Source organism: Lissotriton vulgaris, chromosome 9 (assembly GCF_964263255.1).
Source record: "Lissotriton vulgaris chromosome 9, aLisVul1.2, whole genome shotgun sequence".
NCBI lineage: Eukaryota > Metazoa > Chordata > Amphibia > Caudata > Salamandridae > Lissotriton > Lissotriton vulgaris.
Genome location: NC_141697.1, coordinates 391,865,150 through 391,879,916, shown reverse-complemented (window position 1 = coordinate 391,879,916; position 14,767 = coordinate 391,865,150). Strand labels below are relative to the sequence as shown.

Below are 14,767 nucleotides of genomic sequence, written 5' to 3'. Positions count from 1 at the left end.
CTGCTTCCAGGAAGGAATGAAAAACGTGGCAGCCTGGAGGAAAGACAGCTGTTGGAAGCTCAACTCCGAGAAGACCGAGATCCTCATCCTCGGACACTGCAACTCCACCTAGGACAACACCTGGTGGCCCTCCGCCCTCGGGACCCTCCCACTCCTATTGACTATGCATGAAACCTCAGCATCATCCTTGACTCCTCCCTCTCCATTAACCACCAGGTCAACGCCGTCGCCTCCACCGGCATTCAACTGCCTGCGGATCCTCCACAAGACCTTCAAATGGATCCCGCATAGCGCTGGAGTGCTAGAAGCCTCAATCGAGTGTATATTATTTATTAATAGCGCTTTGCCGATTTTAGCACTGTCCTGGTTTCACATGCGCAAGCCCAGTTGTTGTGTCTGCTAGCTGCTGCTTAGCATAGCGCTTGACTGCTAGACGCATTATCGAGTGTTTTTTAATACATATTGAGTGTTTAAAGTCGCCATTCACTTGGTGTGCCCCATCCTGTTGCCAGTTTCACATTGCTGCCATTTTGTTTGTTGTTTGTGCCTCAGAGCCCGTCCTCTCCGCCCGATCCCGCCTCCCAGCTGACCCTCCCTCGCCCCTCCCCCCATTTTCCACTTATGACAGATGGCTTCGCGTGCAGCGTTCACGCGCAGCGATCGCGCCCCATGCGCGCCGAAGGTGTGCCAAAGGTAAGCCCGTCTACGCCCGTCCGCGCTTGGACCGCACCCAGTGCCAGACCCCCTGGCCCCCGCAAACCGCACCCCTCCTGCTTAAGGTATGACGCCGCCACCCTCCTAGCCCTTAACCCCGGACGTACACCTCTATGCTGCGTAGCTGCCCCAGGACTCACCTATGGACCCTTCGCCTGCCACTCCTGCAAATTTACCAGCATCAAGACCCACACCACATCCACTAACACCAAACCCAGCTCCGACTCTAACCACCTGAAGTGCATCCTGCTGAACACCCGCTCGGTCCACAGACACGCCACCGAACTCTGGGATCTACTCGACACTACATCACCGGACGTCGCCTTCCTAACTGAAACATGGATGAACGCCTCATCATCACCCGATATCGCCATAGCCATCCTGGACAACTACAAGATTATCCGAAAAGACCGCACCAACCAAACAGGTGGAGGCATCGCCATCGTCCATAAGAACACCATCAAAATCACGACCAGCTCCGACGATAACCTTTCAACCGCCGAACACCTCCACTTCCAGGTCCACACCGATCCTAGAACCACACTCAGAGGCACCCTCATCTACAGGCCTCCAGGAACCCGCATACAATTCAGCGAAGACATCACAGACTTCATCAGTCCACATGCCCTCGCCTCCGAGAACTACATTCTATTAGGAGACCTCAACTTCCACCTGGACAAGAAAAACGACAGCAACACCACCACCCTTCATGACAACCTGGCCAATCTCGGCCTCAAACAACTTGTTGACACCCCCACCCATGTAGCCGGACATACGCTCGACCCAATCTTCACCTCCAGCAAACACATCTCCTTCGATCACACCACAGCTCTCCACTGGACGGACCACAGTTGTGTTCACTTCAGCTACAAAACCACCTCGACCCACAACTCCCCACAACCTATCCCCCGAAGAAAATGGAACAAAATCACCACCGACCAACTCCTCACATCGCTCAACCAAAACCCACCCGCCCTCTCATCGGACCCAAACCAAGCTGCCATCAAATTCAAACAATGGATCACTCACAGCGCTGACGAATTAGCACCCTTGAAAAACCATCACACCAAACAAGACAACAAAAAGGCCCCCTGGTTCAACGATGACCTTAAGAAATCCAAAAAGCTATGCCGCACTCTCGAGAAAACATGGAGAAAAAACCCAACCACCGACAACATGACCACCTTCAAGGCAGCCACCCGCAAACACCACCAGCTGATCCGAGCCACCAAGAAATCAGCTCTCAAGAATCGACTCGACAACAACGCCCATAACAGCAAGGAACTATTCAACATCGTCAAAGAATTCACCAACCCCACCGCAGCCTCAAACGACATCACTCCCTCCCAAGACCTCTGCGATTCTTTATCCTCCTTCTTCTACAACAAAATTGCCGACATACATAACAGCTTCCAAAACAGCTCCAACAAACAATCCTCTCCACCCCCCTCAGAACCTAAACCGCCCTCTAACAACCTCAGCGCCTGGAACCCAATCACCACTGAAGACACCATCCGCCTCATGAATTCCATCGACTCTGGCTCACCAACCGACCCATGTCCCCACCACATCTTCAACAAAGCAGACTCCATCATCGCACCCCATCTCCGTGATGTCATCAACTGCTCCTTCATCTCTGCCACCTTCCCAGAAAGCTGGAAACATGCCGAAGTCAGCGCCCTCCTGAAGAAACCCACAGCAGACCCCTCTGAACTTAAAAACTACCGCCCCATATCTCTCCTCCCATTCCCGGCCAAAGTCATAGAGAAAGCCGTCAATAGCCAACTCGCCGCCTTCCTCGAATCCAACAACTCTCTCGATCCCTCACAGTCCGGCTTTCGAGCCAAACACAGCACTGAAACCGCCCTCATCGCAGCAACAGACGACATCCGAATACTACTGGACAACGGAGAAACAGTGGCCCTTATTCTACTCGACCTTTCCGCCGCCTTCGACACTGTATGTCACAGCACACTCATTCAACGCCTCAGCAACATCGGCATAAAAGGAAAAGCCTTGGACTGGATCATCTCGTTCCTAGCTGGGAGAACTCAGAGAGTCCGACTTCCCCCCTTCAAATCAGAGGCCACCGAAGTCATCTGCGGTGTACCACAAGGATCATCACTCAGTCCCACCCTCTTCAACGTCTACATGAGTCCACTCGCTTCCATCACGCGTCAACACAACCTTAACATCATCCCCTACGCTGACGACACCCAACTGATTCTTTCCCTCACCAAAGACCCCAACACCGCCAAAACCAATCTTCACGAAGGCATGAAAGAAGTAGCCGTATGGATGAAAGACAGCCGCCTTAAACTTAACTCAGACAAAATGGAAGTGCTCATCCTAGGATCAACCCCTTCTGCCTGGGACGACTCATGGTGGCCTTCTGATCTAGGCCCAGCACCCATACCCACGGACCACGCACGTAACCTAGGCTTCATCCTAGACTCGTCACTCTCGATGACCAATCAAGTCAACGCCGTCTCATCCTCCTGCTTCAACGTACTTTGTATACTCAAAAAAATCTTCCGCTGGATCCCCGCCAAGACAAGAAAGACTGTCACCCACGCACTGGTTACGAGTCGACTAGACTACGGAAACACCCTCTACGCCGTAATTCCAGCCAAATCACAGAAAAAACTCCAGCGCATCCAAAACGCATCAGCGAGACTCATTTTGGACATCCCTCGCCAAGATCACATCACCGGCCACCTGAAAGACCTCCACTGGCTCCCCGTCAACAAGAGAATAACATTCCGTCTCCTCACCCACGCACACAAGGCCCTCTACAAACTAGAACCCGAATGCCTCAACACTCGACTATCCTTCTACACACCCACCCGCCAACTAAGATCATGCAATCAAGACCTCGCCGCAGTTCCGTGCATCCAAAGATCCACCATGGGAGGTAGATCCTTCTCCTACTTGGCGGCCAAGACCTGGAACTCACTCCCCACTCACCTCCGCCTTACACAGAACCACTCCTCCTTCAGAAAAGAACTTAAAACCTGGTTATTCGATAAATAATGTGCCCCCTCCCCAAGCGCCTTGAGACCCTCTGGGTGAGTAGTGCGCTATATAAATTCTTGAACTTGAACTTGAACTTGACCCAACACCTGTGAGACCTCCTCTGGCTCCCCGTCGAGAAGAGGGTCACTTTCAAACTCCTCACCCACACCTACAAATCCATCAACAACATCGGACCCAAATACCTCAACGAGAGAGTATCCTTCCACATTCCCAAGAGGAACCTCCGCTCCGCAGACCTTGCCCTGGCAGAGGTCCCCTGCATCCGTAGAAACAGAACTGGTGGTAGAGCCTTCTCCTACATCGCAGGCAAGACCTGGAACGAGCTTACTGTGTACATCAGATGCTCTCCAACACTGCTCACTTTCAGGAAGGACCTCAAGACCTGGCTCTTCGGCTGATCCGGAGCTGTACCCCCAGCGCCTTGAGACCCTCACAAATGAGTAGTGCGCTATATAAACCCCTGTTTGATTGTTTGGTTACTTAAAAGCATTACAATCTAGAATAGTGAAAAAAATGTTAAAATTCCAAATCAAACAATTTTCAAAGCTTTCCATTACAATCAATAGTCAAAAGAGTGAGGTTAAACTGCAAATCAAAATGACTCACAAACATTTTACAATTTGTCAGTACGATAGAAGCCGACAACTGTTCCAATGACTAATAAAAACAAAGTGCGGAGTGCAATGTATAAAATGGCAGCAGACATTTATCAGCAGAAGTAAGGTGCAGGAGGTTAATGTTCACTAGTGAAACTAGGTCCTAGCTTACTCAAGCTACTTAAAACTGTGACAACCAAACCAACATTAAGACAACATAAGTCAATTAAGCAAGAACAAACAAGCTATGCTGGTTAGTGCTAAACATGTGCGAGGTGCAGTGCAAGGGAAAATAGCAGGCAACTAACACTGTAAGATAAGTGCAGGGGTTGGTTGCTCCCTTTGAGTACTAACACAAATAGGCTTCGTGCATCATCAGTAATTGCATAAGGCACAGAGTGCATTTACAACGCTATCCTCACAATGCAAAAAATGCCTCATGGATGAGCTCTACAGTAAGCAATAAAATCAGGTATACGGAACTGAAACAGAGGGTGAGATAGAGTACCAAGTCCCTAACCTTGAGACAGTTGACAGTAGAAGTTTGCCATAATATGCTGTGGCACCACTGGGCAGTCCAATTAAGTGCTTGAACTAATGGCTGGGGCACACCTAGGGCCAGAAGTAGGTAAATACTATTTACCTATTCTTAAATACCGAATCATACAGATTCGGGATTTAAGAATAGGTAAATAATATGTAGGTAATTTTGCGTTAAATTTTACAGATTCGTTAAAATTCGGTATTTACCGAATCAGCAATTGCCATTCATTCCTATGGGCCTGGAGGCCCATAGGAATGAATGTCAATTACCGAATCGGTAAATACTGATTCGGTAAAAGGGGGAAAACATTGAAGGGTGGCAGGGTGTCACTTCGACACCCTGTTGCACCCCTGAATTGTGTATGGGTGCACATGTTGCAGACATACATGCCCTAAGGGCATGTATGTCTGCTACATGACACTGTTGGAAATGCAAAAAAAAAGGCTTTTTCAAAGGTTTTCATTATTTACCACCAACTTGTAGTTGGTGGTAAATAACGAATGCTTAACTGAGGAATGCACTAACTTGAGTGCTCCCTACATACTGGATTCGGTAATTTACTGAATCGGTATGTTAAGAATTCAGTATTTTACCGAATCCTTAAATTACCGATTCGGTAAAATCCCGAATCCTACAAAAATGCCACCTACATCTAAAAAAGCTCAATAGCGGTCGGTAACGGTCGAAATTCGGTAATTTCGGCCGTTACCGACCGGTATTGGGCGACCTACATCTGGCCCTTAATGTCGTTACTCTCAAACTTCGCTTCTTAGCCGCTCGGGCCACAAACTTAACTAACGGAATGCTCAAAGTAGTATTGTCAGGGTTAAAGGTAATCTCCAGTTAATAATATCAAGTGCGCTACTATTATGAGTTTCCACATGTCTTTGTAGAAACATTGTAGCCCACTTTTGTGGCTGGGCCTACGGCCCAGAACATAAAACACCCAAAATGCAATGTGGAAAAATCACCTTTCAACCAGTAAAATGAACACTTTTTTACCACAAGGGTAGCTTCAAGATTTGGGCCCTAGCTCACCCACCACCAGAAAAAAAACTTCCAAACCCAGACTTTTCTGGTAACTAGACACTCAAATTAGTCCAGGATGGTCTCATTATTTTGGATCCCTTAATGCTTTTCTATCTAGGAGCCCATTTAAACCTCAAAGGGAGGCGAGAACTGGCAGGGGGAAGGGGCCGCGGGGACAGCAGCGGCAGGAAAGGGCACACAGAACAATGGGCACAGGTGAAAACGACTAAGATGCAGAGGTCACAATACAAAAAGAAAGCACAGGCACAATAACAAGGACGAGGTGCAGACAGTAAAAAGAAAGATTTAAGACACAAAAACAGACACAAAAGACAGAGACAGACAACAGCAGACCGGCAGAAGAGCAATGCTCTCCCACTGGACCACCATGGATGAGGTGCAGGCAGGAGCCTGCGGTTGGAGGAGGGCCTCAACACCGACCTGCATGGGGGCAGAGCCAGCTGCACAACAACAAAGCAGCTGGGGGAAAGCATCCTGCACAAAAACAATCCTGGGAGTCATATTCCTCTATGTGTGCTGCAGAGTGCAGAACACATAGAAAGAGGAAGAAATGAAGAGAAATAGAGGTTTTTGTCCCCTGGGAAGGTGTAAGATTTTGGAGCATCCCCAGGTTTACAAGTTCTTGTAAATCTGGGTATGCGCCATGAAATGCCTTCCCAGGTCAGAGTTGCGTTACTCCAGATTTTTTAAGCCACTCAGAGCCAGGCAAAGTAGCTATGAGTCGCTTAAAAAATTTGTCTTAACCCCTCGCATGCTTCGGACGGCCCCCAGCCGTCCGACGTCACAGTTGGCGTGTGCGGAGGACGGCCAGGGGCAATCCAAATCCCTTCCACTATTCAAATCTCCCACGCAGCGCGAAAATGTGCACAGCATGCAAGGGGTTAAAGGTTTGCGTCACGCATGTACAACGTTGCGGGGTGCAAACGTGTAGCAACCCCCTCGTAAATAAGCCCCTTAGTTTGTGAATGGGCTATTTATTGGAATTGAGAAAGTATGCTCTTTGCGATGACTGCCCACAGTCATACACAGGCACCCAGAAATGTCCCCACAGCAACTGAAGACTGTAACCCCCTCCTCCTTGGTATGTGTGCCGGTCATAGTACTCCATGTAAGTGTATTATCTTTGTCATCTAGTAGCATGTTGAGCAAATAAATAAATGTAGCCGTTGATCTCCACTTCTTTTATTTGCTGTACTGTGCAGAACCAGCAATTTCCACATTTACATTCCATACATTGGTCTAGGACAGAAGAGGAAGTTCATAATCCATTCCTTCTGTTCATAGTAGTTTAATGTATTTCTTTGGTAAATGTATTATACTTACCTGCACATTCTATATCCACCATAAGCCCATGGTCCACCTGGAAATGTACAGTATTTTTCGCACTACCAACCATGCACGTAAACCAAGATTACATTAAAACTGATCAAGAGCTGCAAACGTTCGAGCACAATCAGTGATAGGACAGTGTAAATGTAAATAGAATACTTGTGGACTAACTCTGGGGTGACAACTCTTAGTCAAGGGGTGCACTATGATCTTAATTCAAACCGGTCAAGTTTCCCAGGTCCATTTGTGATATGCTTCCCCAGTCCATGTCTTGTCATTAAAATCTGGGACTTGTAGTCTTGTTTATTCTATTATAAAATAGGATTACAACTACAAGAATTCAAATCAAAAAGCTGGACTACAGCAGCACATCATGCATGGACCTTGGAAACTTGGCAGCTATGTTAATATATTACGAGGTTTTAAATGGGGCTGAAACACATACTTGTGAGCCATTATGCAGATTTACGCTACACATTACAATAAAACAAAACAATCTTTATAGCTTTCAAGTTTCTCAGCTCCATGTGTGATGTGCTGTTCCAGTCCAGATGCATTTCTTTGCATTTTGGAACTTGTAGCAAGTGGAATAAATAAGACTCAAAAAATTCAAAGGAAACCCCTAGACAGATGTTGCATATCACACACGAACCTGGGAAATTTGGCAGGACTAAATTATGACAAATATTTTAGATTTGCACCTCTGATTTCGCTTGCATAATAAAGTAATGAACCAGGAGACTGTCGCCCAAGAATAAAAAGGGACATCAAAACAGGCACAATGACCATTACCCCACTAAAATACTTAAATGCCTCTTTGCAATGGAATTTTAGCTGCAATATATTCATAGCTGCCAAGTTTCCCAGGTTCATGAGTGTTGTGCTTCTCTAGTCCAGTGTTTTTCTTTGATTTCTGGGAATTGCAGTCCTGTTTAATTATGAAATAAACAAGATTACAAATCCAGAATTCAAAGAAAAAACAGACTGGGGCAGGTCACCCTCATGTAGTAGAGAGAGAGAGAGAAAGAGAAAGAAAGAGGGAGAGAGAAAGAGAGGGAGAGGAAGAGGGGGAGGGGGGGGGGAGAGAGAGAGAGAGAGAGAGAGAGAGAGAGAGAGAGAGAGAGAGAGAGAGAGAGAGACTCATGTTTCCATGTTGTGCTTATCGCTTTATCGGATGCAGCACTTGATGTGATGGATAAGAAGATGTGATAGGGTATGCAGTTGGGTTAACAAGAAACAAGGCATCTCAACATTGTGCCTTACTGTTAGAAAGAACTGTTTTGCTTTACAGAATGTACAATGTAGCGGCAGCGCACCGATAAATCACAAACTGTTTTCTCATTACTGCTTGTTATCCGATACTGTGTTTCTTTAGCCAATGCCATTTTTTGCATTCTGGGTTTTCCAGTTTCACTGACTCTACTCATCGTAAACATAAACACGGGTCAACAAGTCGCAGCATACAGAGTTGTGAGTGACTACAAGCCAGGAATGGGCCCCTTTGCAGCTATGCATGCACAGGTTGTACTCATGGATGGCTACACAGATAGCACTGCCAAGTTTCCCTGGTCCATGTGTGACTAGCTGCTCTAGTCAAGGTTTTTTTTTTTTTTTAATTCTGGGACTTGTAGTCTGTTTGTTCCATTGTAAAACAGGTGCTACAAGTTCCAGCTTTCAAAGAAAAAACACCTGGACTGAAGCTATAAACGCATCACTAGCAGACTAACCCTTTGCGTCTGCTTTCTTTTAATAACATCTCTTGAAGCTGGTCTCACCTGTCCCTCGGGGGTCCTGGGATGTGGTCGAACTTCATGTGAATATATTGTACATAACAGCAGTACAGCAGGAAGGCGAGCGCGGCAACAGACAGCACAACGAGCAGGAGCCAGGAAATCAAACCCCAAGTGTCCATTTCTGCATTCAAGTTGGGAGCAGCGTGTTTCCTATTTATTTCGAGTAACAGAAGGACCCGCAAACTGCTTGTCTCTGAATGATGTCCTTGCTCTTGCTTTCTAGTACTTCCTGGAAATGTTACAAAGAGATTTATTTAAAGCAACAGCACTCCCGTAAACCGGAACCCCACACCGTTTGTAATAGTATCATTTCAAATGCGGTCCACTTCTTTATCCCCGCCTCACCGAGTAAGCTGAAGTTGTATATCCTACATTGTAACGTATTTTTGGCTTCATGACACCTAACAGCTACTGTGATGAAAGCAAGGCTCTGCAGTGTTACAGTTAACAAACTGAAATGAATCGCGCGAAGCAAGGCGGTTGACTTGACTTGACTTCACGTCGGCATGCTGCACTAGGCATGCTGCATGGCACCCTTCCTTGAAGCCTCTATTTTCTCCGATCTTACCAGTGACAATTTGCTAAGGATCGCCGTTGTGCACACACAGACAGAAAAGAATCATTAATTACATGTCTAAAGAAATGTAATCTGTGGCAGAAAAAAAAGAAAGTACATCTTCAGGAATAAAATACACAACTTCAATTTTTATTTTAACACCCCATTTTCATAAATATTTCTCATCAGTACTCCTTGCGATGTTTGTTGAGCAGTCCTAGATACAATACAGATATACTGGTTCAAGGAGACTTTAGGGGGCTCTCCCATACAGGTGAAAACGTGGCATTCTTTTCATCAGGTTCGACACTTGTTTATTGGTGGGACGGCTGTGAAGCTCCAGACCCCATGTGCACAGTCTTGGGTTTCCATTCAGCAAACCAATGCACTATGATGCTTTTAGTCTCTTGGGTTGGTGAAATAACTCGTAGAATAAGATGATGATGAGCATTATTTATTATTTTGATATTATTATTATCATCAAACAACAATAATATTTTCTCATGTTATGAAATGTAATTTATAATAGAAACACGTTTGATTTATGTAATGTGTGTACTAACATTTCATATATTACCTTAAAATTTAGTTCTTAAACATACTTACACATATACATTTAATATTTGATTGTATGTCACAAGTACTATGAACCTAATGTACTGACATTTTATATTTACTTGTTTTTAAATGTGCACACATATATTAATTGTGCACCATTGAGTTAATACTTTAAATTGCTTTAAGTAGGCCTGTTTTCCATGCCGCATGCAATACTGTTTTCCATTTTCTGCTAACATGACTTTCTTGCAGGTATTCACACACATTGTTAGATTGAGAATAGATACATTACTGTTGTAGGACTTGGCCCTTTTTGGCTAAAGTTCCCTAAACTTTTTGTTTTCCCCCTAGACCTTTTTTCTGACATGGTGTTGCCAACTTAGATGCTTTGGGTACTTTGCTACTGCTGATCAGTGGCAAAATGCAAGTGATCCCTGTATAAAGTATAATGGTAATTGGTTGTCCATGATTGGTATGTTTGCCTTACTAGTAAAGTCCCTAAAAATGTGTGCTATGTGTGCCAGGGCTGGTAATGCAAATGCTAATAGTGGGCCTGCTGCACTACTTGTGCTCCCACAACAGTAGCCTTAAAGAGGGAACTAGGCCTGCCATTGCACTGTCTGCGCGCGGTTTGTTAAACTGCCATGTTGTTCTGACAAGTGCACCCACTTGCCAGACCATACCCTTCCCTTTCTATGCACATCAGACACCCCTCTGGTAGTTCCAAGGTACCCCCTGGGCAGGGTACAATGCATGTGAAAGGTAGGACATGTACTAAGGTGTGTACCATGTCCTGACAGTGAAATAATCTCCATTTCGTTTTTCACTGTGAAAGGCCATCTTACCCATATGATAGAATGGGGAGGCTGTGTAATATGTTTTCCAGCTAATCTTTCCAAAGGCTTAAGATGGAGAGGTGAAGTTTAGTATGCTTGAACTCACAATGTAATAACACATCTTTTTATGAAGGTGGGTTTTGACTTATGTGTTTAGAAGCCACTCTTTTAAAAGTGGCTGGGTTTTTGTGCTCTAACATTCTGTGTGTCTCTGCCTTGTTGTGGATTGACTGGATTTGAAAGCGATAGAATCTGGGGAATGTCCTGACCCAGGGGAGGAGATGAGACAGCAATAGGCTGACCTGTATCTATGGTGTAGGGTGAGGAGTAGCCCCTAGAGGTGAAGAGGCCTGGGTTGCTGCCATAAAACAATTATCCCATCTCCTGCTGAGTGATTCAGAATCCAGACCCCAACTAATCAAAGGAAGAAAGTGTCACTGACAGGGAAGCACCCAGAACTGGTTTGAACAGGGGTCAGTGCCCCACTGAATACAAAACCTTCAAAGCCATTGAGGGGTATAACTATGAGAGCTGACACCCCTGAACTTTGGAGAATGGCTTGATCAAGATCAAACAAGACTCGAGCTACTTTGTGGTCAAGAGGAACTTTTGCCAAGGAAGAAACAACTGAAGAGACTGAAGGAAAGGACTGACCCTTGCTGTGTGTTCTGGGGCTGGCCTGCAGTTTGCTGTTTTAACCATGGAAAGGCTAAAGGGATTTTGCTGTGTGCTGTGTCCCCCTGCTTGAAAGGACTTTGCTGTGCTATGTCCAGAAGCAACGTATCCCCTAGGGCCCGAAGTAAGCTGGCTCCCTGTTGCGGAAACACAGGAACACAAAAGTATCCAGAAGAGTCTCAGCGATGCTGTGCGTGTGCTATTTGCAGCCTGAGACCCTCGTAAGGAGTGCCCTGTGATCATGGGCACATGGAGTCCAAGCGAGGCTCAGCGACACTGTGTGCTGGTGCTTTTTGCAGCCTGAACCCTTCATGAGGATCGTCCTGTTATCGCGTACACCGAAATCCAAGTGAGTCTCAGCAACGCTGTGTGCGTGTGCTTTGTGCAGCCTGAGACCTTCGTGAGGATTGCCTTGTTAACCTGCACACCCGGAATCCAAGTGAGTCTCAGTGGCGCTGTGTGCATGTGCTTTGTGCAGCCTGAGAACTTCGTCAGGATTGCTTTATTAACGTGCACACCCGGAATCCAAGTGAGTCTCAGCAACGCTGTGTGCATGTGCTTGGTGCAGCCTGAGACCTTCATGAGGATTGCCTTGTCATTATGGTGGAGTTCTGGACTTTTTGGTTCCGTCCAGAGGTGTCAGGGATAACACCCGAAGACCCCGGAGTTCTACCTGTCTTGGTGCACAAATAAACAGAAACACGGGCTTCTCGATGGTGGCGTCAAAGACCAAAGGTTTATTACTGCAGGGACACAGAAGTCACAGAAACTACACACGGGCAGTGTCTAGGAGCCTGTTCGATTTGTACAAGAAGGGCTGCTCCTTATATACAAAATATTAGCCTTCAGGCGAATTCTTCACAATGCTAGTACATTCCCAAACCTTTGTGTCCTAAACAATAAATATTTGGCGTTGCACAGGAATCGTTGATAATATTTGATGTCAAACATTACGAAGAGGGGTTCCCACTATTCCATCACAATCCCATGTCAACTTTTCATTCAAGAGCCGGACCGCTTCATCGTAAATTTCGTTACCTCCCCCTAATAAAGGCCCAGAAGGAAAGGAGCAGAGCCAGGTGCAGAAGATAGAAAAGCAGGATAAGAGATGTTTGTGGGTCGTAAATGGGCAAGGCTACCAGCTTCGGCCGCCTAATCATGATCAGGCCAACGAACACGAGAACCAGTATAGCAGGGCTGGCCTCGGGCAGAGGAGGCAGCCTTTGTCGAGTCATGCAGCTACGGCATGTTCTGTTCTAAGGTGCACGTGTCACTAGAGAGGTGAATCGCCGGCTAAGCCTGCGTGTCCTTAATCGAAATGAAGTAATCAGAGGTCATTGCGTATGTGAGGGCAAGAAACACAAAATGGCTGCCATGATCTAAGATGGATGCCATGGGTAGATTGGAAATGTGTTTGTAACAGGAGTACTCTTGCTCGTAGCATAGCGAAAACACCAGGATATGTTAAATGGATCATTTGCGGTTCGCTGATACCAAAATTATGTATTTACAACAATGTTGAAAACACGGGTTCAAATCGTCACGGAACCTCAATGGACCCGGAGTTAAAGTGAGTCTTAGCAACGCTGTCTGCATGTTATTCATGCAACTTGGGACCTTCGAGAGGAGTGCCCGTGATCGTGCACCCAAAGCTCAAGAGAGTCTCAGCGACGCTGTGTGTGTGTGCCCTGTGGCAGCCTGATATCTTTGTAGCAGTAGCGGCCCGGTCCGGCAGCCCCGGAGGAGATGAGCAGCCGGCCTAGCCCGCTGTTGCCAATTCACAAAGATTGCATTGGAGGCCCAAGTCGCTGGAAGAGGAGAGGAGGGAAGTGAGGTCGCAACCCCCATGTAACGTATGTCGACGCATGGGGTGGGGTGGGGCTCGGAGGGAGATGCTCTCTGCTTCTCTCTCATTCCGGCAGCGCGAGCCTCTGCTTAGGCTTGTATCATTATATAAGAAAGGGTTAACCCAATTAGTCAAAGGGACCTGGGTAATTGAGTATTAGAAATAGAGGGGTCCCAGACTAGGAATAGATTTAGATTCATAGAAAACTTCACTTTCAAAATTAATGAATATACAAGAAATATATCTCAGTGGTACGGTTGATTTTATTCACAACATACCCACAACCTACTATTGGTTATAACAATATTCAATCAATTACATTCATTGGTTAATTATACTTTGTTTTGTGCCCACGCGCGCAACAGGGAGGGGAAGAGGGGAAGTGCTGGTGTTGTGAAGGAAATCTGTGATTGAGTGCAGACAAACTTCATTTCCTTAAAACAAACAGAGATAGAATTGCATTTCATTCTATTATACAAACATAAAATTATTTCCAATGGCTCCCTTTCCAGGGGCCACATTAAGCTGCTTCAATAAGTCAGAGAGAATCACATGAAAGACAGTCTTCTGATGTGGCTGGATTAATCCCGCTTTGGGCCAGAAGCTGGTTTTGTGGTAGGTATAGTCTACGTTTCGACCCTTGAGATAGTAGGGACAGTACCCCTTACGGAGCGGGTCTTCATCAGGACGAGGGATGGGGTAGGCAGGGTTCCTAAGAACGGTGAAAAAGAGGATTTAGATGAGGAGGGGTTCGAAAGAATCCCCATCACTATTTACGATTGGACGCCCAATTAGGCGTATTTAGATAAGTTGAGAAACAGAGGATTATAAATGTAAACTTAATGCTATTGCCCTAATTATGAGGCCGACATGGATTCATCCTCTTTTTACGTAGACGTTCCCCGCAATTTATGGCGAAGTGGGAGGGAGGAGCAGCTGGGAGGCGGGAGCGGGGCGGCGAATGGGGAGTGGGAGACACCAGAAGGAGGCGGGGCCGGAGGAAAGCAGCGGCGGGGAGCAGAGGGGGGGTTGGAAAGAGCGGGAAAGCGGAGCGGGGGAGAGCGAGGGCAAGCTTGGGCAAGCCTGGGGAGCGGGGGTAAGCCTGGAGAGCAGTTGCCCTAAGGAGAGGCGGTAGCAAGAGGGCCAAGCAGGCAGCGGCAGCAGAATCCGGGCACACGGGGCCGTGCACTACTACTACTACCATTTGTAGTATCATCATTGGGTTTCTGTGAGT

At 46.5% G+C, this 14,767-nt stretch overlaps 1 protein-coding gene across 1 annotated transcript in view; it reads right to left on the bottom strand.

Annotated features, from left to right (window-relative positions):
- Positions 1-9,379, bottom strand: part of LOC147690173 (cholesterol 24-hydroxylase-like) — a 288,449-nt gene extending 279,070 nt beyond the window's left edge. Inside the window, exon 1 of the mRNA XM_086937766.1 lies at positions 9,045-9,379. Within this exon, the coding sequence (XP_086793892.1) occupies positions 9,045-9,181 (137 nt within the window). The 5' untranslated portion in view covers positions 9,182-9,379. The remainder of the gene's footprint in view (positions 1-9,044) is intronic.
- Between the last annotated feature and the right edge of the window lie 5,388 nt (positions 9,380-14,767).